Source organism: Elephas maximus, chromosome 24, assembly GCF_024166365.1.
Source record: "Elephas maximus indicus isolate mEleMax1 chromosome 24, mEleMax1 primary haplotype, whole genome shotgun sequence".
Classification (NCBI taxonomy): Eukaryota; Metazoa; Chordata; class Mammalia; order Proboscidea; family Elephantidae; genus Elephas; species Elephas maximus.
The window spans coordinates 54,742,745-54,767,898 of record NC_064842.1 but is presented as its reverse complement, the minus strand read 5'-3'; the positions used below and the strand labels follow the sequence as shown (position 1 = coordinate 54,767,898).

Sequence of the window (25,154 nt, the reverse complement as noted above, 5' to 3'; positions counted from 1 at the left end):
TACCCATTGTGACCTAGCTTGGATGGCTAGAGATGAGCTGACCAGAACCTGACCAAATGAAGAAAAAGATGTTTGATACTGTGAGCTGGTGTAGATAAAATTCCAGTTCCTCCACGTATGGCATTTGCCAGCTTTATGTATTTTTTTAAGCTATTCAGGTAAGTGGATAGTGGTAACCATTGTGCTTTTAATTTCCAGTTCCCTAGTAAGAAAGTTGAACACTGTTTTATGTTATTGGATATTTAGATATCTTCTTTTGATAATTGTTTGTTAAGTCTGGCTCTCTACATTTTATTATTGGTTTGTAAGATTTCTTCATATATTCTGGACGTGCATCATTAGCTGGAAATATGGTTTGCAAATATGTTAACCAATATTTTTAATAAACAGATCTTAAAATGGATAAAATTATGAAGGAAAATTTATGCAATAATACATCTTGATTTGTATTTGTAAAACCATTATCAATTATCTAGAGTCAATGGGAAAACTTGTAAAGACATCAAAAATGCAGCATAAGCGAAACATGTTTACTGTCCTCTGGTTTAGACTTCTTAACAAACAAAAAATATTTTAGATGACTAAGGATAGGAAGATTTTTCTGGAAGAAGGGGCATTTGATGGGACTCTGTAGTAAAGAATTTATGCAGGAAATGTAGACAGAATGTGGGAAAATTAAAGAATGTTGTCAGTAACAGGCACTACATTTGTCTGGGTATGTGTAACAATAACAAATTGTGCTACTCCCTGATCAGGACCCCCCACGTTTTAGACGGATTTGTCTTTCTTTGGTGTGGGGTAGGCAAAGCCTCCTCTTGTATTAACATCTTCTTTGGTTGTTTTCTGGGTAAGACATGGGTCTTCAGAAGAGAACATTGAACTTAAAAAAGAAGGCCCTAGGCTCCCTGCCTAGATGTAACTCTTTTGTAAATGAGCTCAGTTGTACTTATTGACATTCCTATGTTTCATGTACATAATCAATGGTGTTCTTATAAAATTACTCAAAACTTACTACAATATAAGCTTATGAAACTCTGAAGCAAGTGAAATAAAATAATTATTTTAATGAGAAAAGAGCTGTAAAGATGTAAAGGACATAAAATGATGATGCTGTGAATAAAGAATGGCCCTGAACAGTACTTGCTAGTAGTCTCCAATGTTTCAATGTATGGTAAAAGAAGGAGTACAAACACATAAAAAAGCAGTTGTTCTTCAGGATTAGTAATTTATTTTATTGCTTGAATTTCTATTGTTTGAATTACCATTGTTATTAAAAGTAGCAGGTTGGAACAAGCAAGTATATTAGCATTCAAGGTTTTTCTCATCATATATTAAAAGAATTGTTTCTAGATGACAACTCATTGTAAAGGAGAATGGATACATTTTAAGTGTACATTTTAAGAGGTAAAATTTTTCCTCCTCTCAAATCTCAGATAAAGCTTCTAGCAACATTCCAAAAGGATTACAAGCATTTTAAAAATATGCATTTACAGATATGCAATAAGTGATCTAGTGTTCATTTGATCGTGCATTTTACTGAACTGTTGGTGAACACTAACCAGTTCTGTCAAAATGGTGAAATAACATTTGTTTTATTTTGGAGAAAGCCTAAAGCAATAGCAGTGTCACAAACTGTTTATAATCCATGCATATGTGTTCTGTTTCTGTGTAATTTTACAAAATACACATACATTTTATCTTTTTTATTGTGCTTCAAGTGAAAGTTTATAGTTCAAGTTAGTTTCTCATACAGAAATTTATACACACATTGTTATGTGACCCTAGTTGCTCTCCCTATAATGTGACAGCACACTCCTCCTTTCCACCCATGATTTCCCATGCCCATTCCACCAGCTCCTGTCCCTTTCTGCCTTCTCATCTCGCCTCCCAACACGAATTGCCCATTTTTTTATCTACTTAAAAAAAAAAATATATATATATATATATTTTATCTACTTGAGCTAAGAAGCATACTCTTCACAAGTATTATATAGTCCAGCCTAATCTTTGTCTGAAGGTCTGGCTCGGGAATGGTTTTAGTTTTGGGCTGACAGAGAGTCCAGGGGCCATGTCTTCTGGGGTCTGTCGAGTCTCAGTCCGACTATTAAGTCTGATCTTTTTACTAGAATTTGAGTTCTGCACCTCACTTTTCTCTTGCTTCTTTAGGGACTTTCTGTTGTGTTCTCAGTCAGGGCGGTCATTGAGGATAGCCAGGTACCATCTAGTTCTTCTGGTCTCAGGCTAATGGAGTCTCTGGTTTATGTGGCCTTTTCTGTCTCTTGGGTTCATATTTTCCTTGTGTCTTTGGTGTTCTTCATTCTCCTTTGCTCCAGGTGGGTTGGAGCTAATTGATGCATCTTAGATGGTGGCTCTCTAGCTTTTAAGATGCCACTCACCAGATGCCACTCACCAAAGTGAAATGCAAAACATTTTCTTAATAAACTTTGTTATGGTAATTGACCTAGATATCCCCTGCAACCATGGTCCCCAGGCTCACTCCCCTGCTGCTCTGTCCCTTGAAGTGTTTGGTTTTATTCAGGAAACTTCTTAGTCTGGTTGTGCTGACTTTTCCTGTATTGTGTGTGGTCCTTCCCTTCACCTAAGGTAATTCTTATCTACTACCTAGTTCCTGAATACCCCTCTCCCTCCCTCCCCACCCTCATAACCATCAAAAAATGTTTTCTTCTGTACTTAAATCTTTTCCTGAGTTCTTATAATAGTGGTCTCATACAATATTTGTCCTTTCAAGACTGACTAATTTCACTCAGCATAATGCCTTCCGGATTCATCCATGTTATGAGAAGTTTCACAGATTCATCATTGTTCTTTATCGATGCATAGTGTTCCATTGTGTGAATATACCATAATTTATGTATACATTCTTCCATTGATGGGCACCTAGGTTGTTCCCATATTTTTGCTATTTTGAACAGTGCTGCAATGAACATAGGTGTGCATGTATCTATTCATGTGAGGGCTCTTATTTTTCTAGGATATATTCCAAGAAGTGGGATTGCTGGATCATATGGTAGTTCTATTTCTAGCTTTTTAAGGAAGCGCAAAATCTATTTCCAAAGTGGTTGTACCATTTTACATTCCCACCAGCAGTGTATAAGTATTCCAGTCTCTCCACAGCGTGTCCAACATTTATTATTTTGTGTTTCTTGTATTATCTTACTTTTTACAGTTAACATTTAATAAAGGTTTTTGCATATATTCATACTTCTTTTTGTTAAATTACTTGACTGTGCTGTACAACAGAGGTCAACAAACATTTTCTGTTTTTGTTTGTTGCTTAGGTTTTGTTTTCCCTATTGTATGTCATTGAACTGACTATTTACTCTTATTCCAATATTTAGGGCTTAGTTATGTTGTGGAAATTGCTGCTACATTGTGCTCTATCTTCATATAGATGTAATCTTGTACAAAATTTGTGCACAGTCTGGTTCAAAGAAGAGTTTGACTTGGGGTGATCTAAAATGCAGGCATCTGGTCTATAAAATTTAAAACATTAAGACCATCACTGATATCAGGAAAAGTATTACGATCTTATGACATTGATTGGGGTGTTGGCTATGGATAATTTCAATAAGTTCCCACATAAAATATCGTTAATAAATTCACCATTAAAAGGTAAATGCACAATAGTGACTTATAAGTTACTATTGTGCATTTACTTTTTAATAGTGAAAGCATTAGTAATATTTTACATTTTTTGAAGTAATTACTCTGGGTGAGAAAGCATCCTAAGCACATTTCATGAATTACCTTGATTTTTTTTCTCAACCACCCTATGCTGCAGGAAAATTTTAACATTTTACCCAAGAGAAACTTGAAACTGCATGTCTCTCTCTAGTATGATATAGCTAGGTTGTGGCCCAGGCACACTCCTTTTATTTTCTTTTATATTATATAACATTTTTAGAATTTCAATTGGAAATATTTTATATATGTGTGTTAATCTGAAGAAAATCGAATCTTTAATAGCATTATTTTCATTCAGAAATGTACATATTTTCCTGTCATTTACTTGGATTTTTGTTTCACATTTTTTTATCATTTTATTTTATTTTTTTTGTTTTTTGCTTCAAATAGTATTTTTTCCCCAACTTTTTCCAGTTGAATTAATTTTAATACTTCATTGTATCGCTATGGCATTATAAGTTTGAAGGAAATCCATATTTAGAATGTGTAAAACTATAGAAAATTTGATACAAAATAACAAACATTGTTTATTACTAAATAAATTGTCTGTACTCATTTTCTTTTAACATAAATAATCTTGGATTTATACTACTTATTTATGTAGTTACTTCATAACCTTAGATATAAAATAAATTGTAAGCCACCTATTATTTATTTGTTTATTTTAGTTAGGAAGGTTATCTTTCTTTTGCTCTGGAAAGATCCTCTCTGACATATATATATATATGAGTGTGTGTGTGTGTAGGTATGTATAGAATTGTGAACTATAGATAGTCAACTATGGAAGTCAAAGCACATTTATTATATTTAGAAGACAAATTTGCCAAAAAATTTTTTGAAAAGCTTTGGCTTCCACAATTGGCTAGCCATATCTTCCATACCTATATACTTCATAAAAACCAGTTGTCATCAAGTCCATTTCTACTCAGAGTGACTACATGGACCCCGTGTGTGTCAGAGTAGAACTGAGCTCCACAGGGTTTTTAATGGCTGATTTTTTTGTAAGTCATCTCTAAGCCTTCTTCTGAGGCACCTCTGGATGGACTGGAATCTCCGACCTTTTGGTTAGCAGCTGAGCGTGTTAAGCTTTGCAACACCGAGGGATGCATAGTTCATAACTCTTCTAAAACTGCCCAGCCCCTACAGCACATAAAATTATCCTTATGTTGCTCAGACATAACCCCATGCAACACTTCAGAAGGAACATCATTTTTGTATTGTAAGGACTACATCTACCAATCGTCTGTCAGTTTGTCATACTGTCGTGTCTTATGTGTTGCTGTGATGCTGGAAGTTACGCCAACAGTATTTAAAATACCAGCAGGGTCATCCATAGTGCACGGGTTTCAATAGAACTTACAGACAAAGACTAAAAGAAGGATGTGGCTATCCATTTCTAAAAAAAAATCAGATAGTGAAAACCTTATGAATAGCAGTTGAACACTGTCTGATATCATGCCAGAAGATGGGCATCTTGGGTTGAAGGCCCTCAAAATATCACAGGAGAAGAGCTGCCTCCTCAATATGGAGCTGACCTTAATGACACAGATGCAGTAAAGCTTGCAGGATTATCATTTCTTGATGTGGCATGACTCAAAATTAGAAGAAACAGCTGCAAACATCTAATAATAATTGGAACATGGAATGTATAAAGTATGAATCTAGGAAAATTGGAATTCTTCAAAAATGAAATAGAATGCATAAAGATTGATATCCTAAGCATTAGTGAGCTGAAATGGACTAGTATTGGCCATTTTGAATCAGTCAGATGGTCTACTATGCTGGTAATGACAACTTGAAGAATGGCTTTGCATTCATCAACAAAAAGAACATTTCAAGATTTATCCTGAAATACAACACTGTCAGTGATAGGATAATATTCATACACATACATGGAAGACCAGTTAATACAAATATTATACAAATTAAGGAACAAATCACTATGCCAATGATGAAGAAATTGAAGAATTTTACTAACTACTACAGTCTGAAATTGATCAAACATGCAATCAAGATGCATTGATAATCACTGGTGATTGGAATGTGAAAGTAGAAAACAGAGAAGAAGGATAAGTAGTTGGAAAATATGGCCTTGGTAATACAAATGATAGAATTTTGGAAGACCATCAACCTATTCATTGCAAATACCTTTTTTTCAACAACATAAATGATAACTATATACATGGAGTGGGCAGGATGGAATACCCAGGAAACAGATCTACTAATCTGTGGAAAGAGACAAAGGAGAAGTTAAATATCATCAGTCAGAAAAAGGCCAGGGGCCGACCTGGGAACAGAACATCAACTACTCATATGCAAGTTCAAGTTGAAGCTGAAGAATATTAAAACAAGTTCACCAGAGAAAAGTATGATTCATCTATGTCAAGAAATTTGGAAGAGAGCTACCTGTCCAATTGACTGGAAGAGATTCATATTTGTTCCTATGCCAAGGAAAGATGATTCAACCAAATGAGTATATTATCATTAATATCATGTGCAAATAAAATTTTGCTGAAGAAAAATTCAAAAACAACAGGGAACTGCCAGAAATTCAACCTGGATTCAGAAGAAGACATGGAACTCGGGATATCACTGCTGATAGCAGATGGATCTTGGTTGAAAGCAGTGAATACTAGAAAGATGTTTACCTGTATCTTATTGACTATGCAAAGGCATTCAACTGCGTGGATCATAACAAATTATGGACAGCATTGCAAAGAATAGAAATTCCAGGACACTTAATTGTGTTCACCAGGAATCTGTACTGAGACCAAGAGGCAGTCATTTGAAAAGAACAAGTGGATAGTGTGTGGCTTAAAGTCAGGAAAGGTGTGAGTCAGGGTTGTATTCTTTCACCTTACTTATTCAATCTGTATACTGAGAAAATAATCCAAGAAACTGGACTATATGAAGAAGAGTAGGGCATTAGGATTGGAGGAAGACTCATTAACAACCTGCGTTATGCAGATGACACAACCTTGCTTGCTGAAAGTGAAGAAGACTTGAAGCACTTACTGATGAAATTCAAAGACCACGGCCTTCAGTATGGATTACACCTCAACATAAAGAAAACAAAATTCCTCACAGCTGGACCAATAAGCAAGGTCATGATAAATGGAGAAAAGACTGAAGTTGTCAAGATTTCATTTTACTTGCATTCATGAGCAACGCCCATGGAAGCAGCGGTCAAGAAATCAAAGGACAAATTGTATTGGGTAAATCTGCTGCAAAAGTTCTCTTTAAAGTGTTAAAAAGCAAAGATGTCACTTTGATGACTAAGGTGTGCCTGACAGAAGCCATGGTGTTTTCAATCGCCTCATATGCATGTGAAAGCTGGACAGTGAATGAGGAAGACTGAAGAAGAATTGATGCCTTTGAATTATTCTGTTGGCAAAGAACACTGAATATACCATGGACTGCCAGAAGAATGAACAAATCTGTCTTGGAAGAAGTACTGCCGGAATGCTCATTAGAAGCAAGGATGGTGAGACTTCATCTCACATACTGTGGACACGTTTTCAGGAAGGATCCGTCCCTGGAGAACGATAACATGCTCAGTAAAGTAGAGAATCACTGAAAAAAAGGAAAACCCTCAAGGAGATGAATCAACACAGTGGCTGCAACAATGGGCTCAAGTATAACAACAACTATTAGAATGGCCCAGGTCTGGGTAGTGCTCTGTTCTGTTGTACATAGGGTCACTATGAGTCAGAACTAAGTGGACTGCACCTACTACAACAGCATATATATATATACATATATATATATATGTATGCACACACATGTGTGTTCACATATGTGCACTCACACACACATATGTTATACATATTAATATTAGAAAATGTTTCCCTGAACCCAATAAGGAATATTCATTATCGCCATTGGAAGTAGTAGGTAGGGGAGAATAGAACGTTGGTCGGTTTGGTGTTAGGGAAAAATAGTGCCTTGCCCATGATAACTACACTCTTAACTGTTGCTATACATTCATAATAAATCTTGGTTACTATAAAGGACTTGTTAAGAAAATGTGACAAGCTCATCATAGGCCAAATTTGACGTACACTCAATGCATCTGAGTTACCATGTCTACTCCCCTAGCTGATTATTACCTATAAATTGATGACTCACAAATTTGTAATCCCATCTTTGGCATTGCTTCTGAAAAACAGACTTGATTGCTACTCCTCCTACTAGATGTTTCCCCTAAAAGTTCCATGCAACTCATCAACAAAATGCTCAAAACCAAGCTTCCTTATACGCTCTCCACAGTGGAGCTTTATTGTTCCATATCTAACGCCATCACTTATGGTAAAAACTGCAGTCATCTTTCTCTCCCTCCATCAACTTACATTTTCAATGTTTCACATTCTTCTCAATTTTATCTAACTGTTTTTCATATTCCATTTTCTTCAAGTAAATCATATTTCCACTGCTTATTCCAGACATTTGTTATCTCAAAAATAGTCTTAATGTCTTCGTTACTAGGGTTTACCCCTCTCCCTACCCGCTTCTCTTTAACTTAATGAAAGTCCATAGGCTTACACAAGAAACTCATACGTGCTAGGATACATCAATGAACAAAATAGGCAGTATTCCCTGTACTCCTGGAGCTTGCATTCTAGTGAGCGATGTCAGTAATAATAATGATGAGTGAGTAGATTTTACTGCATGTTAGAAGGTGATAATTACTGTGGAAAAAGTCAAGCAAAGTAAGGAGAAAAGCAAATTTAGATGAAAGACAGAGGTGTGGGAAGAGGTTTTTAAAGTTGGTGAGTCCAAGTAGTTCTAAGATAGTGACATTTAAGCAAAAATTTGAAGGAAGAAATGAGCTTATAGATATTTTGAAGAGCATCCTAAGTACAGGAGCAGCAAGTCAAAGACTCTGAGGCAGGTGGATGCTTTGCATGTTTGAGGCACAACAAAGAAGCCAATACGACAGGGACAGAGTAGTGAGAAAGAGAGGAGGAGCAGAGGAGTTTAGATGGATAAGAAGGCATCCTTTCAGTCCTAAAAATGATTGTAGTTTTTATTCTGGCTGAGATGGGGAGCCGTTGTAGAGTGGAGAACAATGGAGTGACATGACCTGAATTACACTTTGCACAGATCATTGTGGTTGCTGAGAAGAGAATTTTTTTTAAACACAAATACTGCTCTGCTTTAAAATATTCTGTTTTCATTTAAAATTTCCCCCAAGAAAGATTCCCAACCTATATGATTAATCAAACTTAGCCTCATCATTTCCTGCTGTTATCCATCCCAAGGCACTCAAGGAAAAATCAGTTTTCAATATGAGAAAATATAATTAGGTGCTAAGACTCTGCCTTGCAAACCGTAATTGTATAAAAGTAGTAAAATGATACAAGTGGAAGTCATCGAGGGATACTTTGCGTGGGTCTTTGGACATAAGCTTAATCTTGAGGATAGATAACATCCATTAATGAAAGGGGAGAAAGGAGGCCTTTCTAATCAAGAGGATCTCAGGTGTTCTATAAGCACAAGCATAGAGTTAAGAATGTCTAGCTTGAGAAGGAGATAACATGCCTGTTGGGGAGAAGCCAAAGAATTCAGTCTTGATGCCACTGTAACAAAGAGGAAATTTTACCCATGTAAGTAGAGGAACAAAATAACAAATGTATTTTTCAGATAGAGTAGCCTGGCGGATAACTCTGATCCCTCGAGGAAACAAAAAAACAATTCTTATGTAAGTCAAACTTTGCTCTCTACCTTAAGGAACATGCTCTTGTTATATCTGGCGTAGAAGCAGTGACTTTATGAGTGATACTTTTGACCAAAGAGGGCTTCCATTATTTTCCTGTAAGATTTATGCTTGGTTAAAGGGAAGAAAATGGAATTGAGGGCAAAGGGAGTTATTCCTTTCCTCTCTGCTTAGGGGCATGTATTGCTGGTATGTATCAGATCCTAGACCTTTCAGAGGTGTTTACCGTCAAATGTATGTTAGTGTATGACAACTACATTGAACCAAAAGGGCACTGTAAAGTCTGATTTAAACAATAAAGTTAATGTTTTGCTTGTCAGGTAACAGAAACACGGACGGGTCCTCTTGGCTGCAGTAACTATGACAACCTAGATTCTGTCAGTTCTGTTCTGGTTCAGAGTCCTGAGAATAAGATTCAATTGCAAGGTATGTAGGTAAAATTTCATTAATTCTGACACTTATCTGGTTATGATTTCTCTTTTTTTTTTTTTTTTAATAGACAAGCAGTAAGTCAATTGGCTGTTAAAACTCTTATGAAAGGTTAATTTTCTAATTTTTACCTGATAAAAACAGTATAGACAAGGTGGAGAAAAGGTAAATTTGCTTTTCTTCTCAAAATAAGTAATCAATATTCATTTAAAAAATTCCAATAACATTTTACTTACACACAGTAATTATTGTCTCAATAAGTGGTTTCTCCGTGGATTTACCTGGGCTTTTTTTTTTTTTTTTCTTTGACTTTGGTCTAATAGATTCTTGTAAAATTTATACCCATATTTATGCAAATTGTAATATGAACTGTTGATGTACTTAATTTAACATTATATAATAATCAAGGCTGTATTAATCTTCTGATAAGTAGAAATATGCTTCGGAACATATTAGCAAAATACTTATATTCATATTATTTATCTTTTAAAAATGGGTTGTGCCATAATGGTAATATTTTTTCCTTTTTAAACTGTTTTTTATTAGATAATTCAATAAAGATTGTTTTTTTCATAAGAACTATTAAGAATTATATGCTATCCAGAAATAGTTATAGGTATGCATACGTGTTCATTCCCACAGGCAGAAAAAGTGATGGGCACACATGGCAAGGAATGCACTAGTTAAACAAGTTCAGAAAAGTCGTTGTAATTTCATTGTCTAAATTAGGTCGACTGATCAAAGGGACAATTTTGACAGTTCTTCCATAGTCTTTTTTTTTTTAATTGGCTAAGTTAGAGCTGTATTTAGACTATTTCAGTTTTACATAAAAATGCTAAAGGTTTGAGAAATTCTTCCATTTTTTCTCAAATATTCAATTTTGAAAAAATGTATGGCATTGGGTTATTTAAAGGTACCCTAAATAATAAATAAGTGTCATTTATTTTGAATCACATAAAAAAATTCAAAGTACTTAAATATTTTAACATTTTAAATATTATTCAATTTATCAACATTAGATTTAAAGTTATTGAAATATTTTTGTCCAATTTAAATGGAAATGCAGTCTACCAATATTATTTGTAATTCTCTGCTGCTTATTCCTTTCTAAATGTATGGATCAATTTCCCATCAGGATATTAACTTTGATCCGAAAGAACAAAGAATATATATACCAATTTACATTTTTATTTCAATTGCTTTATTATCAAAATTCAGTTATTAACAAGATTCATTGACTCTAGCTCAATAAAACGTTGTGAAGCACTTGGTTCAGTTTTCAGAATAATACTGAATTATAAGAAGAAAACTTCAGCCTCATGTTTATCTTAGAAAAAAAGATAATTAACACAAGGAATAAATAAAGCAACACTTCCCTTTTATATAATTATCATTTTTACTCTTTAAATTATATTAATAACTCAAAAACCAGCATCTCTATCTTTGAACATTTTTCCATTTCCTAGGCATGTATTTTCAATTGTTTATTGCAACTTTATTTGTACCCTGGGGATATAAAAGACTTCCTAGACATAATCTTAGGAAATCAATTTCAAGATCCTCAAATTTCACATGTCCTCTTTCTTAGGTGTGATCTGCACTTATAGTCCAGGTATCATACTGATTCATCTTTGCCACTTCACCTTTTACAGTAACCCTTCTCTTTATGAAAGGGTACGAACCATTCACCAGTTCTAAATATACATTACTATGGTGCATCCTTTTGAGGAGTATTAAAAAATTGGGGTCATCATACGTAGCAACTGGAAAAACTGGTATTAAGGTACCATTGTAGGATTTTGTATCTTTTACTGTTAGGTAGTTAGTTAAGCAGATAAGTTGGTAGTTAGCTTAGTAGTTGGTTTGTTGGCTGGCTGGTTGGTTGGTTGGATGGCTGGTTGGTTGGTTGATTGGATAGGTAGGTAGGTAGATAGGTAGATACATACATACATATAGAGAGTTCTTGTTCTTATTGCTATTATGCTGTGTTCTGTTTTTAAGCACAATGTGAAATACTAGAATCAGGTGTTTGGCTATTTGGGGATCTTCTGAATATAGGCATATTATGGAGAAGAATCTGGAATTATGATAATTTTTCAGAAAAACCCTGTTCTCCCAGCCCTCTACTTTTGGTGGTAATTGATTCTGAAAATGAATTGTATCAGAGCAAACCAAAGACAGCATCAATAAGAATTATTAAAGGGTGACAACATGAAGCGACACATTCAGAGTAAAACTATGTGGTTCACCTAGCTAGATGAAAATTAATATTCAGAAATTAGAAATGTCAAAGCTAACCCTGGTGGCATAGTGGTTAAGCGCTACAGCTGCTTACCAAAGAGTCGGCAGTTCGAATCCACCAGGCGCTCCTTGGAAACTCTATGGGACAGCTCTGCTCTGTCCTATAGGGTCACTATGAGTCAGAATTGACTCAACAGCACTGGGTTTGGGTTTTTTGTTTTTTTTTTTTGATGCAAATAACAACTTTATTTAGATTAAAAATAAATGAAATCAAATGTTTTCTGGCAAGGAATAAACCTGATTTAGCTGTTTAAGCCTGAGATCTGGCTTTGCCCATTAGGTTACAGAGCAGACATTTTTCAAAAATTGAATAAGCCATGTCCTCAACTCTAAATTATTGATAAAAATATGATTAGGATATATAACAAAAAGTAATTCATTGAAAAACATTGGAAAATATATATTGAAATTAATATTTCAATTTTCACAACTCCTTCTGAGTATAACATATCAAACAATGTGCTTCTAAGTGAAAGCATAACAAAGGTAATTACAGGTCACTTAATAAATCTGGACATTGACTTTTTATTTTTTTAAATTCCCAGAAATTGAGATAGTGAATAATCTTTATAACTAAGAAATACTTTTACAGATCAGCTGGTTCTCAATATTTTATTTCAGCAAAATTGATAAAGGACTGGGTTATTACCTGATAAATGATTTAATATAATTTTTAATGATGGGTGACTATGCATTTTTTATTCTTATTACAAAAATTGAATGATATTCATTAATAGAACTATTTTTATTCTCATCTATTGATTTTTTTGCAGCACACTTCCTCAGTGTTTACATCTATAAAAATGAAAAATGGGAAAATAATTTATGCAGAATTAAGTGTCTTTCTCCCCCATGTGTCTGTCAGTTTGTCCTACTGTTGGTGCTTGCGTGTTGCTGTGACACTGGAAATATGCCACTGGTATTCAGACACCAGCAAGGTCACCCAAGGAGGACAGGTTTCAGCTGAGCTTCCAGACTAAGATAGATTAGGAAGAAGGACCCAGCAGTCTACTTCTGAAAAGCATTAGCCAGTGAAAACCTTATGAATAGCAGCAGAACATTGTCTGATATAGTGCTGGAAGGTGAGCCCCCCAGGTTGGAAGGCACTCAAAAGATGACTGGGGAAGAACTGCCTTCTGAAAGTAGAGTCGACCTTAATGATGTGGATGGAGTAAAGCTTTCAGGACCTTCATTCGCTGATGTGGCATGACTCAAAATGAGAAGAAACATCTGCAAACATCCATTAATAATCAGAACCTGGAATGTACAAAGTATGAATCTAGGAAAATTGGAAATCTTCAAAAATGAAGTGGAAGGCATAAACATCAATATCCTAGGCATTAGTGAGCTGAAATGGACTGGTATTGGCCATTTGGAATAGATCAATCATACAGTCTACTATACTGGGAATGACAACTTGAATAGGAATGGTGTTGCATTCATCATCAAAAAGAACGTTTCAAGATCTACCCTGAAGTGCAATGCTGTCAGTGATAGGATAATATCAATGCACCCAGAAGGAAAACCAGTTAATACGACTATTATTCAAATTTATGCACCAACCACTAGGGCCAAGGTTGAAGAAACAGAAGATTTTTATCAATGGCTGTAGTCTGAAATTGATCAAACATGCAATCAAGATGCATTGATAATTACTGGTGATTGGAATGCAAAAGTTGGAAACAAAGAAGAAGGATCAGAAGTTGGAAAATATGGCCTTGGTGATAGAAACAATGCCAGAGATGGAATGATAGAATTTTGCAAGACCAATGACTTCTTCATTGCAAATACCTTCTTTCACCAACATAAACAGTGACTATACACAGGGGCCTCTCCAAATGGAACACAGAGAAATCAAGTTGACTACATTTGTGGAAAGAGACGATGGAAAAGCTCAATATCATCAGTCAGAACAAGGCCAGGGGCCAACTGTGGAACAGACCATCAATTGCTCGTATGTAAGCTCAAGCTGAAACTGAAGAAAATCAGAGCAAGTCCACGAGAGCCAAGATATGACCTTGAGTATATCCCACCTGAATTTAGAGACCATCTCAAGAATAGATTTGATGCATTGAACACTAGTGACTGCAGACCAGACGAGTTGTGGAATGACATCTTCCATGAAGAAAGCAAGAGGTCACTGAAAAGACAGGAAAGAAAGAAAAGACCAAGATGGATGTCAGAGGAGACTCTGAAACTTTCTCTTGAGCGTCGAGCAGCTAAAGCAAAAGGAAGAATTGATGAAGTAAAAGAATTCAACAGAAGATTTCAAAAGCCCTCTGGAGAAGACAAAGTAAAGTATTATAATGACACGTGAAAAGAGTGGAGATGGAAAACCAAAAGGGAAGAACATGTTTGGCATTTCTCAAGCTGAAAGAACTGAAGAAAACATTCAAGCCTCAAGTTGCAATAGTGAAAGATTCCATGGGGAAAATATTAAACAATGCAGGAAGCATCAAAAGAAGATGGAAAGAATACACAGTCATTATAGCAAAAATAATTAGTCGATATTCAACCATTTCAAGAGGTGGCATACGATCAGGAACCGATGGTACTGAAGGAAGAAGTCTAAACTGCTTTGAAGGCATTGGTGAAAAACAAGTCTCCAGGAATTGATGGAATATCAATTGAGATGTTTCAACAAACAGATGCGGTGCTGGAGGTGCTCCGTCATCTATGCCAAGACATATGGAAGACAGCTTCCTGGCCAACTGACTGGAAGAGATCCATGTTTATGCCTATTCCCAAGAAAGGTGATCCAACCAAATGTGGAAATTATAGAATAATATCATTAATATCACACGTAAGCAAAATTTTGCTGAAGATCATTCAAAAATGGCTGCAGCAGTATATTGACCGGAAACTGCCAGAAGTTCAAGACGGTTTCAGAAGAGGACGTGGAACCAAGGATATCATTGCTTGTGTAAGATGGATCCTGAAAACTAGGCAATGAATAAGGAAGACCGAAGAAGAATTGATGCCTTTGAATTGTGGTATTGGCAAAAAATATTGAATATACCATGGACTGCCAAAAGAACAAACAAATCTGTCTTAGAAGAAGTCCAACCAGAATGCTCTTTAGAAGCAAGGATGGCGAGACTGTGTCTTACATACTTTGGACATGTTGTCAGGAGTGATCAGTCCCTGGAGAAGGACATCATGCTTGGCAAATTACAGGGTCAACAGAAGAGAGGAAGACTCCCAACGAGGTGTATTGACACAATGGCTGCATCTATGAGCTCAAGCATAACAACAATTGTAAGGATGGTGCAGGACCAGGCCATGTCTCATTCTGTTGTGCATTATGTCGCTATCAGAATCAACTTGAGGGCACCTAACAACAATACAGGTGACATTCTAGCAAAATTAAAAAAAAAAAAAAAAAAACACAAAGTAAAAAATATGTATATATATAGAGAGAGAGAGAAACTAATTAACAATAAAAGCTGCAGTCTTTCAATAAACTCATGTGTTTTCAAGAAATACGTTACATTTGTGTTTATAAATTATTTTCCAATGTTCATGATACATTTAATTCTCTTCATGGATAGTACTCACAATGGTAATGATAATTTAATTCAGAAGAAAATTTATTTTTATTTTAAAGAATTTCATTCTAAGAAAATTATATTCAGTGTTTCTTATTAATATTTTATATTATTTATATTTATTAGGAGAAATATATGTACACCACAAGTTATTTTTCTTTGTAGAGATGATCTTTCCTATAATAAAGGAAAGATGTTATGAGTAAAAATATATTAGTATAAAATACAAAATATGTAAAGAAACTGGAATGAAATTATGAGTTTAAGGAGGAAATACATGCGTGTAGACATAAAATGCTAAAGGAGAACTTTTTCATGTACAATTTTTAGAAGACGATATTAGGTGCCAAATCACTAGGATTAAAACCATTAGGTCCATAGAAATGTGATGAATTTGAGGTAATATTTTTATTTACATATACATTTATATAAGCCACCAGAAAGTTTCTACTTTGGGTATATTTACTATATGATGGAAATTTTAGATGGCAACCTGTGATGTCCAGGGGAGTGCTTAGTTGTGCAAAGCTATTTTAGCTAATCAACAAGGAAAACAGTTTTGAAACTCATTTGTTACTTAAATATTGTAATTGAATACTGATTGCCTTGCTACAATGCGTCTGTGTGATGCAAATGGCTTGATAGTTTTCTTGATATCCCTCATCAGTTTTGTAAATCCTTATATATTTGTTTAACAAATATTACTTCTTCTCTCTCTTTCCTCTTATTCTGTGGTTCCTATTAAATATGTTTTAAATCTTTCTGCCTTGACTCATGTATCTTTACATCTTATTGCCTTTTCATTATTCTATGTCCGTAATTTTTCTGACATATTTCAATTTATTAATTATCTCTTCAGCTATGTCTAGTCTGCTGTTATAACTATCAGTGCTTCTTAACAATTTATGTTCTATATTTGTATAATTTCCATTTTGTGTTTTTTTATAATTTTCAGTTCTCTGCCAGAATTGTCCATCTTGTCATTTAACTTTTCATTATGTGATTGAAATTAATCTATAATATCTGATTGATAGTTTCTTTATCTAAGTATCCAATGGCCAAGTTACTAACACCTATTTTTATCATTTTATATACTCATTTTTATTTAATTCTTGAGGCTGTATATGAAAATTTGTAAAATAATTTAAAATTCTTGATGATGTTATCTTCCCTCAGAGAGGATTTTCTTTTGTCTCCAGTAGGTAGTAAATTAATTCATTTTGAATAGAGCCAAGTGAAATTAGGCTTTAGACCTAGAGAAGACAAGGTGATTTTTTATTTTGGTTCATTTGTTTTTTACTCCTTGTGTAGCTACACCAGGTCTGATTCAACATTTCAAAGCTTTTCCTGCTCACCTGGCTAAACTCCAGAATTCTAACTGCCTTACTGACCTACTGACTACTTTACACAGATTATTTCTCAAATTTTGTCCATATTTTTAGTTGTTTCCAGTGAGAGGGCTGATTCGTAACGTACTAGTCCTCTGATACTGGAAACATCCATATTTTACTCTGTGGTTCTCAGCTTGTAGCAGTTGTCCTGCTTTACCTGCTAGCTTTCTCAGAAACTCTATAGGCTCAGAGCTCTGGTTCCTTAATTATGTTCTCAGCACCATCTACACCAGCTGTAATTACAGTGTCAGTATTTCTACCCTATTGTTTCTTACATAAATTTTAATTTCCAAGGGTAGCCCCCGGCCACTCTGAATTTCTGAATTGTCTGCAAAGCAATTCAAGTTATGTCTCTAGGTATCAATTATTATTTATGTTACTGGCATAATTCTAAAAGTACAAAGTTTTGTGTGGTCTATCCTTGGACCTCTTTTCCCAAAGCTTTATTTTTAGTCCATTTTACAGAAGGTCAGTTTCTTGCTTTTAGGAATGTATTTATATCACTGTAGCAGGAATGCTTACGTGTGTAAAACTGAAGTCATCCTTTCTTGCCACCAATCTAACCTGCCCAAATTACTTCTCCAGTCTTCGCTATTTCTGCAAAAACACTATCATCCTTGCAGGCACAAAGTTGCAATGAAATAATTTATCTTATGATTTCCTTAATGCTACTTGACTTCTCTGAATTACTTTTTATTTTCTGTAAAATTAAGGTTCAAATATATCAAGAATTTCCATGTACCTGATCCACACACAGTTTATACTGATTTCTGGGTTCCGTTTTAACAGAGACTGATTTATTCAGTCTGTTTTTTAGCAATAAAAGGGGATTTTCAGAAGAAATCAGTAGGTACTTTTGAAGTGTACAGTAATGTGATGACCAATAGAACTAGAAGACATTTAGGAATATTTCTTGTTTTGTCACTTTATTCCTCTAAATCATTTGACACATTTTCCATCCTTACATAAAGTGCCACCAAGTAGATTGCCAGTCCCCCTCTCCTATCATCTTAAATGCCTTTCCATAACCATTTCCCTAGTTTAACTCTGTTTAATTATCTTGGAAACAAATCTCTTTTCTTTATACCTTCTGCTTTCAAATAAGTACCACTCATAGTACCCTATTCTTAAAACAATTTTTTAATCTTAGTGAATTAATTCCATATACCTAACTGATACAGGTCCTTCAATCACATGACTCTTAATTCATTTTTCTAATCAACTTATGCATTGCATTTTTATAGCCATGCGCATTGAAACAATAGTATTAGTTGTTAATTTTAAAATATACCCAACTCTTTGTGTTTGATTTTGCTAATATATCATTCTTTGCATGAACAGTTTATCTCTGATAGTTGAAAACTATTCATGTGTCAAATAATTTTTCTTAATCTGGTGAACCTGATAGCTTAGCTAATTAGTTACACTTAGTGAATTATGTGTGCTTCTATTCTAAAAGTTATTAAATATGTATTATATATTGCTACATATTTAATAACTTTTATATATATGTATCATAAAAATATGTGTATCATATTACTGTATAATTACTTCTTTTATTTTTCCTATAGATACTGCAAATACCATTAGAGCAAGAAATACTTCTTAGCCATCTCCATATCTTGCATCTTACCTAGCAATTCTCTTTCAAGTGGAAGCACTCAATAAATATTTTTATATGACTTGAAATTGAAATTAGTAAAAGTGAAGATACATGTGCTAAGAGTACTTTTCCTGATCAACATATTGGAGAGTTAATCTGAAAGAATGAGATAGGTTTAATTGTCAAGGTGTTTGCAAAGAAGATTGTTTTTCCTAAATGTTAATTACTGATTTTTATTAAACTGACCTCACAAATAATGATGAAGGGTTGAAAAATTGATTTTTGTGTTTGTTTTTAGAAAAGTAAGTTGTCAAAATTGTAGAAATTCAATTTTATGGTAGACAGCAATTTGGTGTTGACCAATTTTACCCTTAATTCTATATCTATTTTTATCTACTGATTAGTTTGGATATTTAGTCTTTTTATTAAGTTTGTGAATATATCTTGAAAAGGTGAAATCAAAACTATAATTTTTCCTGAAATATCATAAAACTTACAAATCCCTCGAGTATTAATTTAATACCATTATTTTCATTTTTAATAGTTTTTCTAAGCAATAGCAACTTCTCCAAACTTGCATCTAGAAAAGTAATGGAATTTTTTGAATAGTGCTTGCAGTCATCATATGTTGAAAAAGACTATAAATATTTGTAATTTTTTTTTTTACTTAGATCATCCCCAAGGATAATTTAAAAATACACAGAAGTTCATATTTAAATATACTAATTTTTTCTAATATTCTTACTAAATATGGTAAAAAGTATTTTACTTTTATTCTTAAAAAAAAAAAAACATATTTGCTTGCTTCGTTTTGTTCTTTAAGGGCTTCAGGTACTCCTCCCAGATTATCTTCAGGAGCGTTTTGTACAAGCAGCTTTGAGCTACATTGCTTGTAATTCAGAAGGAGAGTTTATCTGCAAGGACAATGACTGCTGGTGTCAGTGCAGCCCCAAATTTCCAGAATGCAATTGCCCCTCCATGGACATTCAAGCCATGGAAGAGAACCTTCTTCGAATAACTGAAACCTGGAAAGCTTACAACAGTGACTTTGAGGATTCAGGTAAGACATATATTTTGATGCACAATCTGAATCTTTGGCAAAGAAACAAACAAAAAACTGTATTGGAGAGACTATTTTACCTTTGTAGAAGAAATTTTTGCGTACTTAAAAGGGATTTTATTTTATTATTTATCTTTTAGATGGACATTCAAATTGTTGTCATCACTGGTTATTCAGTATTTTACCGGGTGCATAATTTTTTTTTTTTTTTTTTTATATCTGGTGCTTCATGTATTGCTGCATGCTTCTGGCACTAGAACCTAGTCTGCTCTTGAGCTGATGTATTAGTCATTTATCAAAGAAAGCCCTTCCCTTTTTCGATACAATAATTTACCATCTGATCCCTCTGACATCTCTGGGCTCTTCTAGTGGCCCCAGAGTTTCACTTTTGAAACAAAATCCAGAGAGAGTTTGTCCTATGTATTGTTTACAATAACATGAATCTCATGAGTGGCCACCTTCACTTAACGTTGTACTTCTATAATCACATTTGGATACATTCTGATTTATTAGTAGTCTGTGGTTTTGCTATTTGTTATTTCTGAATTTTTAGGAGTGCATGGTTGTATTATCAATATTTTTATTGACTAGATAACCTGTAAGAGTCTACATTTAATAAGTATTGAACTTAAAATAATAAAATATTAAAGTAAAAGATGCCATAACATTTTAAAAAAATGAAAGCAACAAATGTAATCCGACTCATCATAAAAGAATAATAAAAATCCCAAGAGTGTGGAAAATACCATTATGTAACATTGAGTCAAAAGAGTTGGACATGACTAACTTTCACATGGGTAAAGAGGTTTTAACTAAGAGATCAGATTTATGTGTTTGAATACTATAATTCTTCTGGTGATTCATTTAACTAAACACACTGAAAAAGTGATATAATGTATGACCATGTATGTTCTTTCTTAAAACCACAATTAATGGTTTAACCAAGCACTGTCTTTTTGATGGGTAGAATCACCAAATTACAGATTAAAAGAGTAAGTAAATAGATTTAAAAAGAGTTACTAGATTTAGGTTTTGTTCAAATATATTCCAATAAAAATAAAAAACCGAAAAACCAAACCCACTGCTATCAAGCTGATTCTGACTCATAATGACGCTATAGGACAGAGCAGGACTGACTCGGAAGCAGCTCGTGGATTTGAACTGTTGACCTTTTGGTTAGCAGCTGAGCTCTTAACCAGTATACAACTGGAGCTCCAAACTAAATAACCCAAAAAATAGTGTCTGGTAAATAATCCTTCTCAATTTTAGTAGTTTTTCTACCTATATAAATAGAAAAAAAGAAACTGTCTAGAATCAAAGGCCCTTAGCCTTTGTCATTGTTGGAAAACCTCATGAATTTCTTTGCTCAGATTCTTCTTTTCCCAATTTAATTGTCAAAAATTATTCATTAGTCAACTATCATGTGCAAGTCATAAAAAACCATCTGATATTTTTTAAAAAATTGTGACATCTTGAACTTTTAGATAAATTTCATTATATGGTAACTATCACAGAGTTAAATTAAAAAAAAAAAAAAAACTTCAATCTACATATCACAATGTATGATATGCTAGATGAGTGAATCTTCCCAACTCTCAAATTTGGGGAACCAAATAGATATGCTATTTTTTTTTTCTGAAAAAAAATCACTGAATGAGCATTTGATATTTTGTTTCCAGCATCTAAGAATAATAAACGCTTACTCCATTGAAGTAAAGTAAGGAGGTTTATTGTAGGTTCGATAACAGTCCAGACTGGGGAGAACATCTGATTTAACAAGGTGAACAAACGCTTCCAAAATGGTGAGGCTGCAGAGACCTTTTAAAAGGTGACAACAAAGAACTTGAGATGTGCTGTTTTGATTGGACATTACAAACTTAGATTAACACAAGGCAGGTTACTGGAAGTGGGGCTGGGAGAGGAGAGGTTGCAGGACATTCTCTCTTAGAAACAGCTTGCTTAAGTGAAATTTTTCTTGTCAGCAGTTGCCTAAGAGACCTAGGTAAGAGCCAGCATCAAGGCCTTCTTCCTGAGATATTGTTTAAGGAATGGTCTTGTAGCTCCTGTGAAGTAGTTTACTGTTATTCTCTCAGTTTAACCCTCTCAGTTTATCCTCAGAGCAAAGGAGAAAACTTTCTTAGTTTTCGCGTAGTTACAGGCCTTAAAAAATAAGTCAGTTGTCTGCATATGTTAAAAGAAGAACAACTTTGATGGTTACGAGGGTGGTGAGGGAGGGAAAGGGGAGTTCACTAACTAGATAGTACCCAAGAATCATCTTAGGTGAAGGGAAATATAACACACAATACAGGGGATGTCAGTACAAATGGACTAAACCAAAAGCTAAGAAGTTTCCTAAACCCAACGAAACACTTTGAGGGACAGAGTAACAGGGGCTAGGGTCTGGGGACCACAGTTTTGGGGGGACGTCAAGGTCAATTGGCATAAAAAAGTTTATTAAGAAAATGTTCTGCATGCGTCTTTGGTAAGTGGATTCTGGGGTCTTAAAAGCTTGCAAGTGGCCATCTAAGATGCATCAATTGGTCCCAACCCACTTGGAGCAAAGGAGAATGAAGAACACCAAAGACACAAAGAAAATATTAGCCAAAGAGACAGATGAGCCACATAAAACAGAGGGTCCATCAGCCTGAAACTAGAAGAACTAGATGATGCCTGGCTATCACCAATGACTGTCCTGACGGGGAACACAACAGAGAGTCACTGACAGCAGGAGAAAAGTGGGGTGCGGAACTCAAATTCAAGTAAAAAGATCGTACTTAATGGTCTGACTAAGACTAGAGGAACCCTGCAAGCCATGGCCCCTCGACACTCTGTTAATCTAGAACTAAAACCATTCCCAAAGCCCACTCTTCAGACAAAGATTAGACCAGACTGTAAAACATAAAATAATACTCATGAAGATTGTGCTTCCTAGTTCTAGCAGATACACAAGACCAAATGGGCAGTTCCTGTCCCAAGGCAGGATGAGAAGGCAGAAAGGGACAGGAGCTGGTTGGATGGACATAGGAAACTGGGGTGGAAAGAGGGAGCGTGCTGTCACATTACAGGGATTGTAACTAGTGTCACATAACAATATGTGTATAAATTTTTTGTATGAGAAATTAACATAAGCTGTAAACTTTCACCTAAAGCACTATAAAAAAAAAAAGGCAAGATGAAGCAGGACCCCAAATTCTGAAGCAGCCATTTTTACTTTAGTCAAGTGCCTCAGTTTACTTGCTCTTACTCACCATGTAGGATGAATTACATAGCAGAAGGTCAATACTTGTATTGACAGTAACTAGAAAACTATATACATATAATTTTTCAAAGACATTCTGGGCATGGAAACAACAAAAACTAAATGTACTAAAATTCCTGGTAGAAGATTCTGGAATAAGCTGGGGATTAAAAGCTGGAGATTGGGGAGATTTTATAGTTGGTAGTCGCTTTTTTTTTTTTTTCTGTGACCATTTGCCAATTCTTGGTTTGGTCTAGAAGCTGAGAACTGTGCATTGCCCCACCACAGTGTGATCGATGGGAGAAAAATAAACAAGCAAAGCTTCCAGTGGTTGTCGAGACTGCGAGGTACAAAACTGTAGACTCGGTGGCCCTAAACAGCATGCTTATAATACACCATATTTACTGAATTTTAAATTGTGCTGAATGCTAAAGACGTAGGTCAAAATACTTTGAAAGTATAATGAAGTTTATTAGAGACTTTCAATTCTTAGGAAATAAGTACCCACCGGGGGAGAGACTTTAAAACAAAACAGGCAAATGTGAAAAACCCTAAAAAGAATAATGCGTTGACATTCTGTTTCCACAGCTGTTTTCCCTGGGGCATATTTATTAATTCAAGGCAGAGATATTGGCTAAGAATCTAGGATTGTTGTTGTTGTTGTTGTTAGGTACTCTCGAGTCACTCTCAACTCAGAGCAACACTGCCTGGTCCTGCACCATCCTCATAACCATTGCCATGTTTCAGCCCATTGTTACAGCCACTGTGCCAATCCATCTCATCGAGGGTCTTCCTCTTTTCTGCTGACCCTGTACTTCTCAAGCGTGATGTCCTTCTCCGGGGACTGGTCACTCCAGATAACATTTAAAAAAAAAAAATTGCTGCTACTCCAGGACAGAGAAACTAGAAGAAATTTTTACACTTACACTAGATTGAAGTGATAAAATTGCAGGCCTAAAAGGGTTTCACATGCATAGCCAGACTACCCTTTAAGAAGTTTGCTTTATTTTTAATATAGAAGAGGTGGGTGGCTAGAAATTGATTACCTTTATTCTAAGTGCTTTGATTGCAAGGAATCGCACTAGCTTACTTTATTTCCCTGATGATTGGCAAAACAGAGGTACTATGTGTAAGTGCCAATCTTTAAATATTTCTGCTAGGGATTCCTGAATTTTTTATATGATAGTAGTTTTGAATCCTTACCTATATGCCTGCAATTCGACTCTAATTATTCTCTGAATAGACAATAAAGATAGTTATAGAGCAGAGTTTTAGGTTACTTTAAAATGTTTAATTCAACTTAATTTGAAAATTAAAAAAAAAATAATTACAAAGAATTAACTTATTTAAAAAATATTTTGTTGAAATTAAGGAAAAAATCAGTTTCCATTTATTATTTTATAAAAAACACAGTGTTCCTCTGAATATAGGAAATTCTTCCTCAAACACAAATAACAACATGAAACGTGTCAATCAGACTGCATACAGCAACAAATTGAATGCTAGTAACAAAAGAAACAAAATAAGCTATAAATTCTGTTAGGTAAGAAGAACCTTTTTTATGACTCTCTTTCTTCTGTGTGTTTGGTATTTTCAACAAATATAAAATTCAATCAATAAATTGGATTAGTAGAGAATTCTAAGTTATTTTTATATTTCAGTTATTTTGTTCTATAATTGACAAGCCCTGGAAAGTACACCTGTTACTGCCTGCAAATAAAAATGTCAGATGATTTCAAAATAGAATGTATTTATGTTTTCATATCTTGCAACCAGAAATAATTTTCTGCTGCAAGAACACTATTTAAATAAATCTATTCATCCCTTACTTTTATATTTTTGGAAACAAATCAATGTTTTTTAATCAGATGTATTGATGGGATAAATGTAACACTGACTGATTTAAAAAAATGAATATAGGATCAATATGTAGGTAAAAATGTATAAAAATATAGTGGGAGAAAAAATAAAGTTCACAAGCATTTTTATAAAAGCAGTAATCAAACAAAAACTGTCCATACTTAATTAGAAGCAAATCCCAAATTTTGTTGCCAATTATGGACAACTTCTACCGATATCCAGATCGAAAACTCCTATTTCGTAAGAAAACTGAAGTTCTTAGAGTTTTACAGATATAACTAAATGATTACAGGCAATGTTCAT

The 25,154-nt window shown here is 34.4% G+C and overlaps 1 protein-coding gene across 2 annotated transcripts in view; it reads left to right on the top strand.

Annotated features, from left to right (window-relative positions):
- The window catches only part of BRINP3 (BMP/retinoic acid inducible neural specific 3), a 549,556-nt gene that overhangs the window by 352,584 nt on the left and 171,818 nt on the right, over window positions 1-25,154 (top strand). For both annotated transcript variants that reach the window (XM_049868306.1, XM_049868307.1), the window contains 2 exons: window positions 9,742-9,847; window positions 19,517-19,753. In XM_049868306.1, coding sequence (XP_049724263.1) covers window positions 9,742-9,847; window positions 19,517-19,753 — 343 coding nt within the window. The remainder of the gene's footprint in view (window positions 1-9,741; window positions 9,848-19,516; window positions 19,754-25,154) is intronic.